The sequence below is a fragment of the Meles meles genome, chromosome 17, assembly GCF_922984935.1.
Source record: "Meles meles chromosome 17, mMelMel3.1 paternal haplotype, whole genome shotgun sequence".
NCBI lineage: Eukaryota > Metazoa > Chordata > Mammalia > Carnivora > Mustelidae > Meles > Meles meles.
In genome coordinates, this window is record NC_060082.1 from 49,892,138 (window position 1) to 49,912,813 (window position 20,676).

The following is a 20,676-nucleotide window of genomic DNA, read 5'->3' on the forward strand; positions in this document are numbered from 1 at the left end:
TACCATCTGAGAAATTTACAGCTGCCTTTATCCAGCTCCAAAGATTTTTTTTTTCTATTTACATAAAGAACCTGAAATATCCAGAGTAAGTTTAATGATTCTATTAGCAAGGTCTTTTACATTATCATGGCAGAAAAGTATAATTCAATTCCACTTCAACTCCTCTCTCTGCCTCCTTGCCATCTGCCATTCCAGTATATACATCTAGAATGCTTATTCCTTTTCCAAAGGCATCAAGCATTTTTCTGTCCTTTCTTCAAAACATTCTGAAATTGTATCTCTTCTTCAGATTTCTCCCACAGAAGTTCTCCTTCAATCTCTACATACAACCTTTTAAAATGACCATTTACACAAATATAACACACTGGAATAAAATGAGAATTATAGCTTCTATTTTTCAAGAAGCATTTTTCCTTATGGAAAAATGTTATCTATTAATCCATTGGCATTTTATTTTAGATGGCAATACCCAACAGAAGACAAACACGGCCCGTTAAGGGATTTTCTAGTGTATGCACAGAAACATTAATGCATATGAGTGCAGCCTAAGAACTAGCAAATGATAATGTAAAATTTCAAGAAAGCACAGACTTTGTCTTGGTGTCCCTTTTATCCCCAAGAGCCCAGAGAAGTGTATGGTACACAGGAGGTACTCAGTAAGTATTTAGTGAAGGCACAACGCACACCTTTGTAAGTCAATGTTTAACTATTTCGTTTTAACGTCATAAAATTTAGATTACACTGTAGTAAGTAAAGCACCTCACCAGGAACAAAATCAGATTGGAGCTGACACAGTGTTACTCAAAGATGCCCTCAAGAGCAGCTGGGAATATACTGAGCTAAATACCATGAAAAAACAGTACATAGTGAACATATATAAAAAGCCTTGTGTCTCATTTCCTAAACCCCAGGCCTAAAACCTCGACTTAGGAGCTAAAGATTGCTAGTTACAGAGACACAGTGAAGTTTACATGTAGATGATACTAATGATCTACATATGCTTTAGAAACACTTTTGCGTATTTACTCAACTACGCTAAAATTTCACTCCAACAATGTTCTTCCGATGTTTCAGAAATGAGTAAAGTTTAAAATAGATCTGCCTCATACTATGTTTAACTTCAAAGCGTTGGAACGATTCTTCCAAGTATATTTACAATTGCCCACATATCCCCCCACAACTTTATATACAGAAATATGTACTTGAGGGGCACCTGGGGGGCTCAATGGGTTAAAGCCTCTGCCTTCAACTAAGGTCATGATCCGGGAGTCTGTTCCCCCTCTCTCTCTGCCTGCCTCCCTGTGTACTTGTGATCTCTGTCAAATAAATAAATAAAAATCTTAAAAAAAAAAAAAAAGAAAGAAAGAAAGAAAGAAATATGTACTTGAGGGATGCCTTGGTGGCTCAGTCAGTTAAAGTGTCGGACTCTTAGTTTTGGCTCAGATCATGATCTCGGGGTCCTATTACTGAGCCCCAAACTAGGCTCCACCCTCAGTTGCTCAGGACAGAGCCATTCGTCCCTGCCCTTTACCCCAGCTTGTGTGTACATGCTCTCTCGCAAATAAATAAATAATCAAAATCTTTATACAGTTATACTTGAAGAGAATATCAGTGTCTGAGGTTGAATCAAACGCAAATGACCAGATTCTAGACCAGAATAATTTACAAAGAGAAGATCTTGTTTCCCCCTCTCTCCTCACTTAGGGAATATATCTTTCATAGACACAGAGCCAGGAACAATCTCAAGAGGTCATTTGATCCAATCCTCTGCTATTTTATAGAACTGTACCTAAACCATCCATGAAAGATGGCTGTCAACCTGACTTAAAAGCTCTCAAAAGAGAATCACCAGCAACCCCCTACAGATCTCTTTTTTAAGATTTAAGATTTAATTTCAGTTCTGACCTCAAAAACAGACAAAGATAAGTTATTTTAAAATAATCTTTCATCTATCTGAACCCTTACAATGAAACTTTTCAGACTTGTTTGTTCTGTCCAGACAGAACAGCTTAGGGCATAAAAATTAGCTGTTCCTTTCATGCACCTGACTCTATAAATCATGGGTTAAAAGTTTAAATAGGCCACCAAAAGAAGCAAAAAACAGCAGGGGACTCTAGAAGCTTATTTTAAAGCAAACTATTTCTATTATAGTTATTTAGTACAATCTCTTATACATAAGAAGTGTCAACTACAAAATGATTATCTGTAAAAACTACTTTGCATTGACTATATTTGGCTAATTATGTCTCTTAAGTATCTAAACTCTACAATTTCTGGAATATGTTACTTTTAATACTTATGAAACTACAAGGCAGTTATAGATAATTCCCCAAGTGTTTACCCAGAAGTATCCAAGAAATAAAAAATGTTCTTTAGACTGTCTTGTTTGCTATTGATCCTAGTGACTAACACAGTGACTGACAGGCAATCAAGTATTTGTTGAATAAATAATTTGAAAACAAAGTTAATGTTTAATCTTGACTCCTCCCATATTTCATATACTATACTACATATAAATTGCTAAATTACTAATTTAATATACTAACAGAAGATCATTTTCATATGAACAAAGGTTATTTAATTTTATCTCCTTACACAAACTGGTAAAATAAAATCCTGTTGAGTGAAATTCTCATTCCTTTCCTTCGAACTACCACATATCCCAATGGATCAAAGCACAATGAGAATAAAGAACTAGGTTTGCGGAATGAAGTATTATAAAGTAGGTACCCCAGAATCCTACCTAGAATATAAAAACCATCAAAAGTGTACTTTCAAAACCGAGAAAGAAAGGTGCCTGATCTGAGAAGGAAGGAAGGAAGTTGTTTTTTCCTCACTTTAGTACTCTCTGCCAAAGGGCAGCTATTTAATGCAAACACTGCCACTATGTTTCTCTATAGATGGTATCTTTGTTTAAAGTGAAGGGATGCTGTATGCAAGAATTCCATATGCTTCCAGCAATGTCCACAATAGCCAAACTATGGAAAGAACCTAGATGTCCATCAACAGATGAATGGATAAGGAAGATGTTGTATATATATAACGGAATACTATGCAGCCATCAAAAGAAATGAAATCTTGCCATTTGCGACGATGTGGATGGAACTAGAGGGTATTATGCTCAGCGAAATAAGTCAATCGGAGAAAGACAACTATCATATGATCTCCCTGATATGAGGAAGTGGAGATGCCACGTGGGGGGTTTGGGGGGTAGGAAAAGAATAAATGAAACAAGATGGGATCGGGAAGGAGACAAACTATAAGTGACTCTTAATCTCACAAAACAAACTGAGGGTTGCTGGGGGGAGGGGGGTCAGGAGAGGGTGGTGGGGTTATGGACACTGGGGAGGGTATGTGCTATGGTGAGTGCTGTGAAGTGTGTAAACCTGGCAATTCACAGACCTGTACCCCTGGGGATAAAAATACATTACATGTTTATAAAAAAATAAAAAAAAATTTTTTTAATTAAAAAAAAAAAAGAATTCCATATGCTTCAAATTTAATTTTTTACCAACAGTTCATAGTTAAGTTCATTTTTTACCAAGTGACATAAAAACTGGAAGTCCCCTAAATTTTATGTTTCCTGTTAGACAAAACAAAATCTCTCTATTTTTAAAATCTAACCTTAAACTGTTCTTCCAATTTCTCTCGAAGAGGGCTCAATTTTTCCAAGCTCTTACTCAGGTACACATGACCGTGGAATTTAATAAAGGCCTTGATGAAGTCAGAAACACCCCATTTGGTTTTCACCTCATCCCGGCTGAAATGGAAGAAAAATTTCCATGAGTCTTAAGCAGCAAAATGGCTAACACCTCTTCACAGAGGTTTCAGTCTGCGAAAACACATTATTTGAGCACCGGATACACAAGGAAAGAATCTGCATCTAACTTTTCATTTGCAGCACACTCAGAGGGGTCACCAGCACTGGCAGCCTGTATTCCTCTACTAGGAACAAGTACGATGCAGACTGCTTGAAACTCAGCAACGACTACCTGCAAAACTATTAAAATATATCTGTGTTTTTTAAAATTAGGCAAACAGAAGAGCAACACGGGTAACTATCAGTTCTTGCATGCCCAAATTTGACAGGTGAAGGCCACCAGATTACACCAACTCCTGTTGGAAAAGTCAACCCTACCTTTCCAGTGCTTTAGAAAGTGCTTTTTGTAGATTAGTGGAGGCAGCTGGGAAAGGGAACTTCACAGCGATGCTTCTGCAGTAGTAGAAAATTGTGGTCAGATGGTCTCCTTTGGAAGAAGCTAAGATAGCCAACTGATTATAAGGCTGACCTAGAAGAGAAAGTGAAGATTCTATAGTAACCAAGATGCACAGTCTTGCTATTAGAGTATAGATGATCAGTTTTTAAACCTTTAAGTTAATAATGCAGAGTTTTTTATAAAGTAAATCTCATGACTACACCTCATTATAAATGGGTATAATTTAAAATATCATACTCCCACAATGGAGCACATACTACGTTTAGGTTAAGAAGTACACAGTAAGGGGAGAGAGTACTATTACATTTAAACAAGACTTTAGAAAGGGCTAGACAGCAAATCTTCTTGGCTTTATGTGCTTAAGAGTCTCTATGGCCACTGTAGTGGGAAAGCAGCCACAGCCAGTAGGAAACCAGGTACGCACTGCCACCCCCTGCTTCAAAGGGGCTCCTCTGAGAAACAAAAATTTCAACATGGCTTAACAAGAAAGACGTGGATCACCAAACAAGAACCACTGCTAATTCCGATCCTGAGGTCATCAAAAGACAAAAGCCCTGTCTTTTAGGTAATAAAACATAATTTTTCTAGTAAGGAAATGGTGGTATTAAGGGAAAATTATTCTATAAGTAATTAAGGAAGCCAAAGTTAACTTGTTGAAACAATTTTAGATCACATTGGGAGATATTCTATTTATACTGGTTTACTGAGAAAATTAATCTTATTAAAATATTCATTTCTGGTTATACAGAATATACAATTAAAAGAAAAAATATGACCAAAACTCCAAATCAATCAATACCAAATCCCCGAAACTCAATACCAAAACTTGAAATCTTTTGCTTTCATAAAAGGTGAAGATGGAAGATGAGCCTTGAGTTATTTTCTGTATTGTTAGAAAGTTTCACAGTCATCCACCCGTTGAGGTAGGAGGCCCACTCACCATTAGAGGGGACAAGCTGAGCTGCATGCCTATAGTAGGACTCTGCCTGGCTGGTCTGGTTTCTGTATCGAGCTGAGAGGAGAAAAACGAACACTTAGTTTAAAAACAAGCAAACAAAATGAATAAAAAACCAGTAGGGTAATATTTCCAAAGCAACTATAGTTTTCAGTTCTAAAGATAATAAACACGTTAAAATTAACTGAAGATCATTAAAGACAGGAGATACTTTAAAACAAATTAACCATAGGATTATGCGTAAAGTGTCCATCTGGCCTTCCCTATTTGGGACATTCACCATGTAACCAATTTTAAAGCTTACCTAGCCCCCATTTGCAGGTCCTCCAGGGTCATGCATCACCAGCTTCCATTATGGACTATGCTGGTGACCTGGAGCCGGCCCACAAGAAGGGGTGAGTTATATGGCACTTAAAAACAAAACAAAATAAAAAACACTATACAATATGATTTGAAAATTATGTATTTCTTCAATATCTTATACAGTGGTTTTGGAAAATGCCGCATACCTACTGCAAAATTAAGCATGTGTGTGCACAGAATACACTGAAAGCAAAAACAACCTAAATACACTGTTTACTGATTCTCCATGCAGAACTTGGTGCTTACTCTGATGTGACCGCTCATGGAGGTCAATGATTTATGATATCAAGAAACTGAAAAATCTTTGAACTTACAGCAGTAATGTCTCCATTCCTTATTATTTGAGGACAGTTGAAACATAATCCCATAGTTAATTTGTTTTACAACCTTTTCAGGTTAACCTTAAGAGTAAGTTACAGAACACTCGCAGATAAAATACATAAAATAGAAATAAAATTTAACTCTAAAGGAAACAATTTAAAAAGAGGTTGTAATAAACTGATAGGAAGGAAAGAAGACAAGCTAGCTTCAGAAGAAGTAACTTATAAACCCCGTAATTCCAAGAGGACAGACTTTCAATTTAGAAGACACGGCACCACTTTGAAAAATTTAGCTTTGATTACACTTTTTATTCATTTGCCTACATCTGCCTACATCTACATTTGCCTACGTCTGAAGGAAACTTAAATCTTAATATGGAAGTTGACACCTTCAAGATCTGTTGCCAATTCCGAAATATGGAGAAAATTTAAGTTCTTTAATTTACATTTTAGTTTCCTCTAATGGCCATCTAAATTGTGTGCAATCCTCAGTTTGAAGGAAGAGTTTCTTTCTGTGACTATGCCAAAGAAAGGATGAATGTATTAGCAATTCCTTCACACCAAAGGCTCACCAATGTCTCCAAGGTGGACGAGGCAGTGCTGGCAGATATAGGAGCAGGAGCTAGACTGTGGCTTCACTATGGCGCTGGTATGCGTCTGTTTATTGCTGATAATTCCCAATTGGGAAGACTTCACACGGCATGGTAAATCTACATTAAACACTGTACATAGTTCTTGTAATAACTACAAGGAAAACATAAACAAGACTTAGTGATAAGCCAGAATCGGTAAGTCAGAAGTGGTCTAACAGTAAAGTTTATATACTTTAACATGTGTACCTAATATCATATACAATTGAGACTCGAGCAAAGACTGAAGAAAAGAGGATACAATAACTAGTAACATTTATTATAAATCTTATCTTTCAAATTTTCAAATATTAGAGCCATCTAGGACGTGCCTCTAAAAGGAACAGAGTGGGGATGCCTGGGCGGCTCAGTCGGTTAAGCATCTGACTTGATTCTGGCTCCAGTCATGATCTCAGGGTCTTGGGATCAAGCCCAAGAGTTGGGATCCACAAACGGCAGAGAGTCTGCTTCTCTACCCGTGTCCCTCCCTCTTTCTTTCTCTCAAATAAATAAGATCATTAAAATAATATAAATAAATAAATAAATAAATAGAAGGAAAAGCGGAACACCTTGGTGGCTCAGTCAGTTAAGTATCTGGCTCTTAATTTTTACTCAGGTAGTGATTTCAGTGCTCCTGAGATGGGCCCAGTGGCAGGCCCTGCCCTAACAGGGGAGTCTCCCCGGGATTCTCTCTCTCACACACTGTCCCCCACCCCAAAATAATGCATAAATAAATCTTAAAAAAAAATAAACAAAGGGAACAGAAACATTATTTAAAAAGACTTTACCTAAATAGGGTATTCATTCACATTTAGCAAGCAACTCCAAGAAATTATCTATCTACTATTCCTCTTAGAAACATAAAAACCAGGGCTCCTGGATGGCGCAGTTGGTTAAGTGACCAACTCTTGGTTTCAGCTGAGGTCATGATCTCAGGGTCATGAGATCAACCCCCGGCTCAGGTTCCTCACTCGGTGAAAAATCTGCTGGAGAGTCTCTCTCCCTCTCCCTACTCCTCCCGCTTATGCTTACCCACTTTCCCTCTATCTCTCCCTCAAATAATCGTAAAAAAACAAAAAGAAACACATACAAAATAACATTAAAGACTGGGTGGTTACAAATATGACTTAAATACAAGCCGACATATTTGTCAGACTTTAGGAGTTCCTTGAGATAGAAGACAGAATGATTTTTTAAGTAAGTTCCACACCCAGCATGGAGCCCAACACGGGGCTTAAACTTACGACGCTGATATTAAGATCTGAGCTAAGATCAAGAGTCCACCGCTTAACCAACTGAGCCATCCAGGTACCCCCTTGAGATTTACTTTCTTAACCCCAGGTCAGTTCATATCTTTGCATAGTAACAGATCTGATGGGATTACAGATGGAAGGGACTTTTGACATTATATAAACCACCCATTTTTTTCCTTTTTCCTAATTTAGTCTCACTATTAAAGGTACCTCCTCCTGGTCAGAACTAACTCCTCTGCCTAAGCATACCTATTTCATTCTTGTCTGCCTCCTGCCTATTATCCCCTCTCTCTTATATCTACTTTCAACTTCTCATGCTTCTTTGCTGTAACCTACGAATATCAAGCGTCACCTATAGAAAACAATAATAATAAAACCCCCAAACCAAAACACTCTCCTCCTTGACCTTAGATTCCTTCTCCAGCAACCTTCTAATGTCTCTTTTTCTTACCAAACGCCTTCAGAGGAATCCACATGTGTGCTATCTGCTTTCTCAATTCCTAGTCGCTCCTTATTACATTATGATCTGCCTTCCACACAAACCCTCTTGCCATCCCACCACCTCTCTACTGAAACTGCTGTCCATACGACAACCAGGTATCCAATAAGCAAATACAATGGACATTTTCAGTCATCATCTTACTGGACCTCTTTGTTGCATTTAGAACAGCTGACCTTATGACTCATCACTGAGCTTTGCTAGCTGTTGTGTTGCTTTGTAGCTGTTGTTTTGTCTTACCAACCATTCCTTTTCAGTCCCCTTTATCCAAAGACTTTTCTCCCCCTACCTTGCTCCCCAAGGGTTTCATTCTTGGCCCCCACAGAACTCTCTACATTCTACTCCCACTTATTCAAATATTTATTTACAAATATATTCATTCACATATCTGGTACCGTATCAGACACCACGGTAAGCAAAAGAGATGAGTAAGAAGACCTACCTTCTTAAAGAGCTCACGACCAAATGAGCAAGACAGGTAAATAAAGTGGGAGTGGGGAAGGGAAGGGGCAGTGAACAGCAAGGGATATCGAATATGACAGTGAGCATAAGCCAAGAGAATAATCTACATTTATAGTCAACATTATTCCCTAGGTTATCTGATATATTTGTCTCACTTATCCTTGTGATAAACTATTAACAATACAGTATATGTAGTTATAAAGCTCCATTTTTTCAGATGAGGATATGAAAGCAACAGAAATACCAAGTGATTTGACTAAAAAGTTACAGAATTAGAAATATCTTTATTCTATCATCACTCTTTCTAACGTGCAGAATTCAAAATATAAAGTAAGACATCCTGAGGACCCCACTCAGGATTTGAAATGTCCCCCATTTTTCCTAAGTTAAAAATCACTTTCAGAACTGAATACAAGTTCCGTGTACCCTTTCTTACTAAGCAAAGAAATTATCTACTTCAGCTTTACCTATATCTATACATTCATTATAGGCAAGAAATTTGCTGGCATAAAATTAGGTAAACAAGTTAAAGACCAAAATGGGCTTTAATTATTAAATTAAATATTAAAGGATTTTTAATATTTGTTAAATATTAAACACAAGAAGTATAGAAAGGAACAAAAAAATGGGGTGAAAAAACGCAACAAAACCAGATGAATGTAGAAGATGATAAGAAGAAACATGACAGGTGGTGGAGAATGGAATTTGGTAAGAACTGAAAGAACAGACTAGAAAATTAGGCAAGGCGGAACAATTACCAAGAAAAAAAACGTTCATGAAAAGTAAATCAAACATGGCTGGAGCATCACGTGGAATGCCTCCTCTAATAAAATTTTTGTCCAAACCCAGGGGCTGCAGAGGAAGATACCAAAAAAGTTCCTGTGGACTCAGAGGTTCTGGATGAGAGATCTCTAGTAGGTTCAGTTTCTCTTCAGAAGAGAAACAGATCTATATTTGGCAATTATTCTGTGAAAACTCTGTATTAAACTATTTCACTGCTCTTTAGGTCTTCACCCTATGCTAAGAATGGAGAACTAATGATGAAGGTACAGAACATCACCTTTCAAATTACTACAGAAACTTAGTGATACTTTCCTTTTGGCTCCCACTTTCTTAGAGTAACAACTATCTGTTCAGTTCTTTGATGTTTTCAAAAAACCCTACAGCAGAATGTTACATCTTTACTTTGAGAATTTCCTTCTGGCATGAGGTGCCATGCTTTCAATGTCTTACAAAATGACCACCTTCACAGAAAATGTAGCTGAGGATGACAGGTATCAGTCTCTTCTCAAGTCCCTTCACTTAGATTTCTATCCCCACCACTTTACCACAGTCACAATGCATCAAATCCAAGATACCACAAATTATAAGACAAACTATTATTTATCACACTGAAAAAAAATACTGCCAATTAAAGTGACTTACAATCTTCTTTGAACTTATCCCTGTTTTAGAGATGCTAAAATATGAAAAATAGTTTAGAAATGAAGAAATACAGTATTTGTTAATGTCACCAGTGACTTCATGTAGTCAAATCTAATTGGTCACTTTTTAATCCTCTTACTTGACTTCTCGGCAGCACTCGACAGAGTTGATCACTCTCACTCCTTACTGAAATGTTCTTCTCTTGGCTTCTACGTTGCCAGTGTCTGATTTTCTACTACTGCTATGGTGGCTCCACTTGTGCTAACCTGTTCTCACCTAGTCCTGTGGTTTTAAAAATTTATTTATTTAGTTTGTCTTGGAGGTAGAATTTAGTGACTCATCAGTCTGCATGTTAACACCCAGTGCTCATTACATCACATGTCCTCCTTAATGTCCATCACCCAATTACCCCACCCCTGATCCCTCACCCCACCAGCAACCCTGTTTGTTTCTTAGAGTTCAGCGTCTCTTACGGTTTGGCTTCTTCTCAATTTTCATCTTATTTTATTTTTCCTTCCCTACCCCTATGTTCATCTGTTTTGTTTCTTAAACTCCACATGAGTGAAATTATATGGTGTCTTTCTCTGACTGGCTTATTTTGCTTAGCATAATACCCTCTAGTTCTATTTACATCGTTGCAAATGGCAAGATTTCATTCTTTTGATGGCTGAAATATTCCATTTTTTACACACACACACACACACACACACACACACACACACACACACACATCTTCTTTACCCATTCATCTGTCAATGGACATCTGGGCTCTTTCCATATTGTGGCTATTGTGGACAATCCTTCTAGAGACATTTGGGTGCCATGTGCCCCTTCAAATCACTGTTTGCTAGTCCTGTGGTTTTAAACACCAAACACTAATGTCAGGCTAAGTCAGGGTTCTTTATTTTAATCATAAAATTTACTCCAACCCTGACCTTTTTACTGAGCTCCAAGTTTATCTAATTTCCTATTTGACATTTGCACTTAGATCTCAAATAGGCTATCTCATTTAAAACAAGCATAGCTGCTTTTTCTACAGTACTCCCCATCTCAGTAAATGGTACAAGCAGGGGAGCCTGGGTGGCTCAGTGGATTAAAGCCTCTGCCTTCGGCTCAGGTCATGATCCCAGGGTCCTGGGATCGAGCCCCACATCGGGCTCTCTGCTCAGCCGGGAGCCTGCTTCCCTTCCTCTCTCTCTTCCTGCCTCTCTGCCTACTTGTGATCTCTCTCTCTGTCAAATAAATAAATAAAATCTTTTAAATAAATAAATAAATAAATAAATGGTACAAGCAGTAATCTAGCTGCTCAATCTGATACCTCAAGTCACCTGATTCCACATATCCAATCTGAGCCATCAGCAAGTCTACTGGCTATTCTTCAAAAAATCCATCAATTTTTTTTTCCATTACCACAGGGGCATCCTAATTAGCTTCCATTCCTGACCCCCACTAATTTATCCTCCATACAACAGCCAGGATAATCTTCTAAAAATGCAAACTTTATCATGTTACTCCCTGGCCTCCTTTCCGATAGCTTGCAACTATACTTAAAGACTAAACTCAAAACTCATCTTGTCCTGTAAGGCTGTACAATGATCTGGACTTGGTCTATTCCTTCAATCTGGTGGCTTCATCTGCACTGCATGTAATCAAGAAAAATGTATAAAACATTACTGTTAGCAACACCATTAGCTGTTTCAATGATCAAACCAAGACAACATAAAAATGGAAGTAAAAAGTTCTATTAATGCTAATATCTAAAAAAGTTTATTAACGTTCATTCTACAATTACTGTACTTCCTCAACCACTGCCTAAGGAAAGCAAGTAGAGAAAATCAATGACTATAAAAATTGAAAAAATAAATTTCAAAATTAGATCACTCATGTATTTTCCTTATCAGATAATTTGAGAATGATTTTCTTATTCACCTGACCATAAATTTTTTTTTTTTTTTTTACAAATATCATGCTCCCTCAATAAAAATGATGATTCTTGTTTTCCTTCCTTGCATACTTGTTTCATCAATGTGCAATTAAAGCTTTGGAAATGTGTTATATATATATTGTCTTAAAAAAGGTCAAGAATCATGTTTCAAGGTGACAAACCAATCTGTACAATGGCTATTATAAAAACATGTTGCAACATGTGAATGCCTTCCCTCTCCCTCCACCAGGACCAGGTGCTTAGAGTCCCTACTGTGGTCATTCACAATTCCAGTTTCTATTGCATAGGAAGGAAAGGAAAACAGATCTGAATCAGAAATGAGATTGGAGTTTAAAAAACAGACTACAGACTATGTTTCAAAAACGTAAAGTCAACCAGAACATTACGGAATCTTTCCAAGAAGTTATGACAGAAATCTGGAACTCAACAAAGCACAGCTGAAAGTAGTGATGGAGAGAGGGAGGAAGAGACAACATTTTTGTTAAGACTCTGAGCTGAGACACTTCGATTAACGTATGAATCAAATTGTATACATAATTTTGTATGATTTTCCACTCAATAATGCCATAACTTTTCCATCATTTAAAAAAATCTTCATAAATATCACTTAAAATAATTTCATAAATTTCCATTTTACAGATATGCCATAATTTGATCATTACTCTATTTTAAGATATTGTGTTATTTTTAAATTTAATGATTTAAGTTATAATATCTATTTGTTCCTTTACATATAAATATCATTGTCCTTATTAAATATTCACTGATCTATGGACAAAGAAAATTCTACATTACAAAAAAACAATAAACAAAACCTGGTAACGTTAAGAAGCTCTAAATAAAATGAAAACAAAAGGAGAAACTGGAGATATTTGCCAAAAACCAATAAAAAATTAATATCTCTCATGTATAAAGAGGTCTGGAAAAAACAGGGTCCAAACAATGAACAGGAAAAGTAAACTGATGATTTATATAAAATACAAGTATCTAATAAAATATGAATGCAGTTCAACACTAGCAATTCAGATGTTAAATTTTAAATGCAAAGTCATTTTCCATTTATTAAATGAGTTATTCATTTAATCATCCGTTTACTTTTACTGAAAACACAACGCTGGCAACACACATCAAGACAGACCCTTGCATATACTGCTGATAGAAATACAAAAATATAAGTGATAATCTTTTGGGAAAACAACACGTATCAACAGTTTTAAAATTTCATTCATCCGATTTCATTCATCATCCAGTGAAGAACTGGTTATCATGAAATAATCTCATATTAGAGAAAATGCTTTATACGCAAAGATGTTTATCAAACTGTTTAACACCACAAGGGAAAATTTACATTATGTTTATAAAGCAGATATAAGGCTATTTGTCTTATATGTCTTGTATGTTCAAAATTACTAAAACACCAGAAGGATATATATACTAAAATAGTAATCTATCCTGAATGGGAAAATTAATTTTAAAAATTTTTATTTTTGTGTAATTTCCAAATTTCTTAAAATTAGTATGCATTATTTTTATAATCAGAAAGCAAAAAGAGTATCTATTAATGTATCCACCTCTTCATTCAGACTCTATGTTCCCTTAAAGGAACTCTTTCCCCTCCATATCCCCAGTATCTGTATTGTGCTTTACAAATAGTAGGCTTTTAAAAGCTACTTGTGGAATAGCCAAACTATGGAAAGAACCTAGATGTCCATCAACAGATGAATGGATAAGGAAGATGTTGTATATATATACAATGGAATACTATGCAGCCATCAAAAGAAAATGAAATCTTGCCATTTGTGATGACATGGATGGAACTAGAGGGTATTATGCTTAGCGAGATAAATCAATCAGAGAAAGACAACTATTATATGATCTCCCTGATATGAGGAAGTGGAGACGCAACATGGGGGGTTTGGGGGATAGGAAAAGAATAAAGGAAACAAGATGGGATCGGGAGGGAGACAAACCATGAGAGACTCTTAATCTCACAAAACAAACTGCGGGTTGCCAGGGGGAGGGGGTTAGGGACACTGGGGAGGGTATGTGCTCTGGTGGGTGCTGTGAAGTGTGTAAACCTGGCGACTGACAGACCTGTATCCCTGGGGCTAATAATATATTATATGTTAATAAAAAAATAAAAAATAAAAAAAACAAAATAAAACAAAAAACCAAAAATCAGACAGAAAAAAAATAAAAATAAAAAATAAAGTAAAAGCTACTTGTGGAATGAATTAATCTTTGACATCTACTTTAAGGACTAATTAGTGGCATACCACAATCCCTCTCTCCAGAAACACTGACTTCTACTGTTAGAAGCTGGCATAAATTTGAAAATAAATTTCGAGAATGAGTTCTTTCAATAATGAACTGTGAAGAACATTTTAGTCTAAGTAAAACAAATAATCTCTCTAAGATGATGGCTAACTATGGGACAATTTCCAACGCAAAGTCTTTTCTTCTCCTTCTTTCAAAGAAATGATACGAGCAAAATGAAGCCAAAATACAGGTAGCAATGGTCAAGAAGCAACATAGAGAGAATGGCCAAAGATGAGTCCAAGATCTTTAAAACCTCCGCTCATCATTCTAAGATGAGAGTTTATATGCATTTTATTAAATAAATTATGAAGGCAACTACAAATGGATGAGATGAAGTTTCTACAAGATTCTGCTTAAAGAAAAACCACCGTTCAGGAAGATCTATTCTTTTTTTAAAAAAGATTTTATTTATTTATTTGAGAGAGAATGAATGATGGGGACGGGCGGAAACAGACAGTGAGAAGCAGACTCCTCTCCGAACAGGAATCCCTGTGCGGGGCTCAATGCTGGGACCCCGAGACCATGACCTGATTGAAGGCAGACACTTAACTGACTGAGCCACTGAGGGGCCCCAAAGATTAATTTATTCTTTCACCTTGCCTGACTTAGAAGTTATAGCAGGATGTAACCGAGGACAAGGTTAAGTCTCTGAGGACGATAAATAATGGCTTATTATTTAATGGAGAAAAATCTACTCCATTCCTTAAGTAGTTTAATAGCATTTAAAGCCCCAGATAAATTCTACTGAACACATAATACTATGAAAACGCACTTGGTACCACAAATTTTGATGATTTCTTGCCTGGTACAACACAGCTGTTACTTTCATAATGACTATACCCATACTCATAAATTCACATTTGCTCTAATACCACTTATAACTGATTACTTCTACTGTTTCACTAAGGCATGGCTTTTCTATTCATTACCCTTTTTCTACTCACACAATTATACCTCCAATCTGTAAGCCAAAACATCAACTTTTGGTTGAAACTTTATTGTCTGAAAAGTCTTAATGGTAAACAATTTGGGATATTTTTATTCATGTCAGATTATAGGTGATCAACTCCTGGATGGCCCGCATAGTGGTAACAAAAATGTTTATACGAACAAGACATGTATGAAGAACATTCACAACTAATTCTAGAAGAATTGGTATAAATGCAGAACTCACCTGAGTATAGAAGCCACTAGCTGCCTCTAGGAACAGAGAAAGGTTTGCCTGAACTTCACTCCGATTCGGGTTTGCTCGATTCTTTGCCTGGCCTTGTAGTGTTGTGATCTGATTCTTAAAGGCATGATTCCAGCTGAAAACAAAATGTAATTCTATTTGGTATAGCAGTGACTCACTGGGCAGACACTGGTCCCCCTGAGAACAAGAAAGAACTGTTTGTTATAACACACTAGACAGTAAACCTGCATTAAAGTTATTCACTTATTTAAATAACTTTATGCTCTTCTTTGAGCAAGACTACACATGCAGCAGAATCCAACTGACCTTAGTAAACACTTACCAATGTTCGAATAATCAGACTGTGGCTTCAGTTATTAATCTTTTAGAGCTACTAGAGTTAGAGCCTATTTAGGAATCCCAGTACAAAATCAGAACTACAGTGGCAAGACCAAAGTAAAAGTAAACTATTAACGAATTCCCATACATTATGCGAAGAAGTAATTCTTTTTGAAAATTATTCTTGAAAATACTAAGTCATATCTCCAATTTCCATAAAATCTATTTCCCACAGCACTCTGTTCTAATTCTATTTAAGACTTTTATTTCTCTTGGGGTTAATATTTTCTTGAGAGCTTGAAATATAAGTTCATTTTTTGACATTTCAATTCTGGCTATTTAAAATAGGAAAAAACACAATGTTGAAATATGGCATACCAAAATCCTATTATAAAATGTCTTTCATTAATCAAGCTATATAGAGAATCATTTTAAATTCAGTTATGGTGAAATACAGTCATTCCTTAACTTGGAAACCACAGGAGGGGAAAAAGGAACTAGGATAGAGGGAGAATATTAGAATTGCTTCGATAAAAGGAAGCAAACACAGATAAAAGGTCTACAACCTACCTGCAAAGTACCTAATTCTTTATCAACCTCAACTTTGAGATTCAAGAGCACTGGGTATTTTTAATGGTTTATAAGGACAATCCCTCCCTTAGCATTTCTGATGATATTTTATCCTTGACTCTAATATCATGGAAATAGATTTTGAGTGGCTGTGATTAAGCTCTCTTATTACTAGAACTCCTAAAAATATAAAGTATCTAAGAAAGGTATAAAAGATAGGAAAAACTAATTTTCACCACAACTTAGCCATTTCTGAATAGAATATTCTGAACTGATTTTAAATTTTCCATCAGCCTAATATCCCTGCTCCAATTTATAAGGCAAGGCCTTCCACAACAGGCATTTATTTACTCACTTGGGAATCTGGTCATCTGCCATTTCACCTCTCATAGAAAGAACAAGTGGAATAGCCTAAATATACAAAATCTTTCTTTAGTCTTATTAAGGGAAGAAAAAATAAAAAAGGAAACACCTACTTATTTTATAAAAAGAAGAACTTCCCTTAAAAATGCAAACACATTTTTCTTTGGGAGAAATTTATAGAATCACATTTACCAGAGAAGATTTACCTAAAGCTCACTACTGAATTTTTCAAGCCATGACTTAAAATGCAGGACTGGCTTAAATGGCTTAAATGCAGGACTGAACACATACAGAGAATCCAAACACTGTCTCTTAGTACCTGAAATATATATATAGAGATTTGTTTTTATGATATGCCCTAAAGACGTTAAAAAACATTCAAGTCCAAGCACTTCTCCTCTTATCACCCAAGACTATCTGAAGTAATACGAATGGTTAAATATTTGGTTCAAAAAACTCATAAGTATTACAGGTATTAGAATTTCTTCTTTCACTGAAAGAGGTTACTCTGAGATAGGTCAAAAAGAAATAACCAAATCCTTCTTTTCTATCCTAAAGTCTTGGTAATACTCTTGATCTTACAGGGACATCCCAAATGATAATACTTACAGATCCTGCTCTACTTTCTTGTCTAACGCGTATTCCAAATCAGTAACTAGCATTTTCTGGTATAGGTCCTGCAGAGCCTGTCTGGATGTCCAGACCTCAGCCGGACCCAGCTTAGAATCTGAGTAACGAAACAGAGAAAACAACAGAGAGACAGAAAAAAATAGTTAACATTATACCACACCAATGACTCCTTTTCTCTCCATTTTGCAAAGCAAACACCTGCTTTAGGTAGATACCACAGACTGCTGCGGAAGTTTTATACTACTATATTTTCAAATAACTTTCACCTTTTGGCTAATGACTAAATCTGCTTCGAAATGTTTCTGAATTTGTCTTTTGGCTTTGAAATATCATCATGACATGAGAAAGGTGAAAAAAATGAATGGTGTACTCTTTGCTTTAGTTTAGACTTCTATGTATTCGTAGAAGAGGAAGTCACGTGCCTCAGAAGTCACCCCATTTAAATGATGGACCACTAAGATGGTCTGTTTACTCTCAGAACTGTATCTCTTTCTCCAAAGCAGCTTTTTTATTTTGAATCATTCTCACAACTGTCCTTACAGAATCTTCATGTCTGCTCACAATCCAGCAGCTGTTTACACACTCTGTTGTCATTCCTATTCTCTATGTATCAACCCAATAAAGCCAAAACAGTGAGGGTTATTTTAATGATTGGGAAATTGCTTGCCAAGAAATTCTGTGAGCAATCCACACTTGCTATTTTCATGTAAATAAGAATTCATAGCAGACACTGCCCGAACTGCTCAAGAGGCCAAATGAGAGAGTGGGTGCAAGAGGAAGGGAAGTCAGGCTAGGACTAAATGTAATACCCAACTGGGGCCATACTGTCTGCCAGAGTCCTGCAAGACACTTTAGCTTTTCCGGTTCCTAGGCTTGTGAGTGTAATAATTGATAGTCAGCTGCATCAATAGAAGAACCTAATAACAGATTTTTCAATTAGGCTTCTGGTTACATTTAATATTTTGCAACAGCACAATGACACAGTTTTTACTCTTCTTTAAGCCTGCAAATAAAATATGGATATTTGAATTAATCCTCAACAGAGTTTGCTGGCTACAAAAAAAACAGGGTGTAGTATCAGCTTCTTGGTCCCTTATTAGGTTTTTAATGACTAAATAGATTTATAGATTTATTCAATCTTGTTTTGGTTCAACTATGGCAGGGGAAGGATTATAAGGGATCATTAACTCTGATCTATCAGACAGACTATCATTTAAATTAGTTAATATCCAAGTTAATGTTCTTGGGCCGTCAAATGTTCCTTATAAAAGCTGAACTCTAAGCCTACTTACTGAGGATATCCAATACTTAAGAAAAAGTAAAAGATATAGCTAGCTTAACATTGCTCCACGTCTAATTTTTGTCACATAATACTTACTATGCCTACCAGGACAATACAAAAGCATAATACAGTAGCTTAGAGCTGACACTAATACCCATGGTATGGAAGATGATGGCAATCATGTTAATAACGGGAGGAACTGAGGTATTCTATTAAGTAAACCTGTTAAAAGTGCTTTTAACTTTTTTCCCTCTTTTCCTTGAACAAGAAGATAATGGTTAGTACCCACAAATTCTTAAAACAATAGGATCAACATTAACATTAACATTAGATTGCAATGCTGAGAAAAAGACATCTAGATCCTATTCCTTCTTGACTGTAAATTTTGGCCAGAATACTGTTGTAAAAGTTTAACTCTTCTTTGTAGATTTCACTTTAGAACTAAAGTTCTCAAAAATAAGAATGAGATCCATTTGCACATGTTTACATTTTAGGACACCATATGCTGCTACAGAGAGCACACACAATGACTACATAGTCATTGTCATATATTTCCCAATTTTGGAAAGTTAAAATCATCTGCTCCTTCTAGTGACTTCCAGTTATTCTTTCAAAAACACACTGGTTATTTATTCAAAACAAAAAAGACAAGGGAAAAAAGAAAGGTGGCAAAGCAGCTCACTCAATTTCAAGGACTTTTAGTAGTTTTCCTACAAATATTTTTTCTCAAGGTCTAATTACTATTCAAGTTTGGGGAATATGAACAGGAAGACATGAACCTAATACCCTAAGATGTTTTTAATATGGTACATGCATTCTTTTTTTTATGTCTTAAATTGATGATAAACAGTTCATAAAAATTAAATGATTATATGCATTAAGTTAGTTAATATTTAATTCAGTATAGCACAGATTATACAAAATTCTCAATGATCTAAGTAAGAATTCAAAGTTCAAAAACAGCAATTATTAAAAGCAAATAGTAAGTTCTTATTCCTCTGGCAACTAGGACAGTGCAACAAGTAATACAGGGAAGATGACACCCTTCCTTCAATTTAATGGTATAAAATAAGTGTGAAAAACAAATGAGCCGCCAATACCTGTCATGTCAGCCTTCAGGACTTCTGCCTGCCTAAAAAAAGGGGAAAGAAAACATCAATTAGAAACAAACTAGGCCTATTCAACATAAATAACCCTGAAAGTTAAAAGTTAAGTGAAATCATACACTACATAAAGAGGTACAGCACCTCCATATGGGAGTGTCCCTGCTTTCGTATCCAGGGTAGCCTAGGTCTTGGCCAATGATGTCATTACTTAAAAGTACACATAAATTCTATGAGTGGAGCTCACATTCTTGCTGTTTTCCTCCAAGTCTGATTTTAAGATAACATTAAATGACATTCATTAAACACAAAAATTTCCCTCAAAGCAGCTAGGAAATCCTATGTTTCTCAATTCACTAATCACTGTACCTATTTCAAATTTCCCAGTCTCCTGAGATACTGATTTCTGGTGTCTTCATAAGGCCAGCCCAGCTGCTAAACCCACACAGCCCTCTTCTTCCTTTCTCCAGGGCAAACACTAGAGGCACTGCATCTCTTATTTAAGATCAGTAATTCCACTTAGTAGGCTCTTTCTGGCCTTTATTAAGGACTTCTGCTTCTTTAATTATCTCCTCCCTCTCAATAATTTTGAAAACTTCCCTGTCTAGGTGATCCTTTGCTTTAGTATTTTAAACATGCCCAAGTTTTTCAAAACCTCCTATCTGTCCTAGATTATCCTCTCGCTGCCGCTTCTTTTCTCTCACATTCTTCAAGAGCTCCCCAGCTGAACTTCTGATCTACCTGCAGGAATGGGATCTCTTTCTGGTGTTTTTACCTTACCAAATGTATCACTGCTTTCCCACTGTGACAGGCAAACACCTGGATGTCACC

At 36.2% G+C, this 20,676-nt stretch overlaps 1 protein-coding gene across 5 annotated transcripts in view; it reads right to left on the reverse strand.

The window, feature by feature from the left end:
• The window catches only part of SMG7 (SMG7 nonsense mediated mRNA decay factor), a 91,844-nt gene that overhangs the window by 21,001 nt on the left and 50,167 nt on the right, over positions 1 to 20,676 (reverse strand). For all 5 annotated transcript variants that reach the window (XM_045982760.1, XM_045982763.1, XM_045982761.1 and 2 more), the window contains 7 exons: positions 19,843 to 19,874; positions 17,440 to 17,557; positions 15,562 to 15,694; positions 6,428 to 6,599; positions 5,158 to 5,229; positions 4,139 to 4,289; positions 3,625 to 3,760 (listed from right to left, as the gene is read on the reverse strand). In XM_045982760.1, the coding sequence (XP_045838716.1) occupies positions 3,625 to 3,760; positions 4,139 to 4,289; positions 5,158 to 5,229; positions 6,428 to 6,599; positions 15,562 to 15,694; positions 17,440 to 17,557; positions 19,843 to 19,874 (814 nt within the window). The remainder of the gene's footprint in view (positions 1 to 3,624; positions 3,761 to 4,138; positions 4,290 to 5,157; positions 5,230 to 6,427; positions 6,600 to 15,561; positions 15,695 to 17,439; positions 17,558 to 19,842; positions 19,875 to 20,676) is intronic.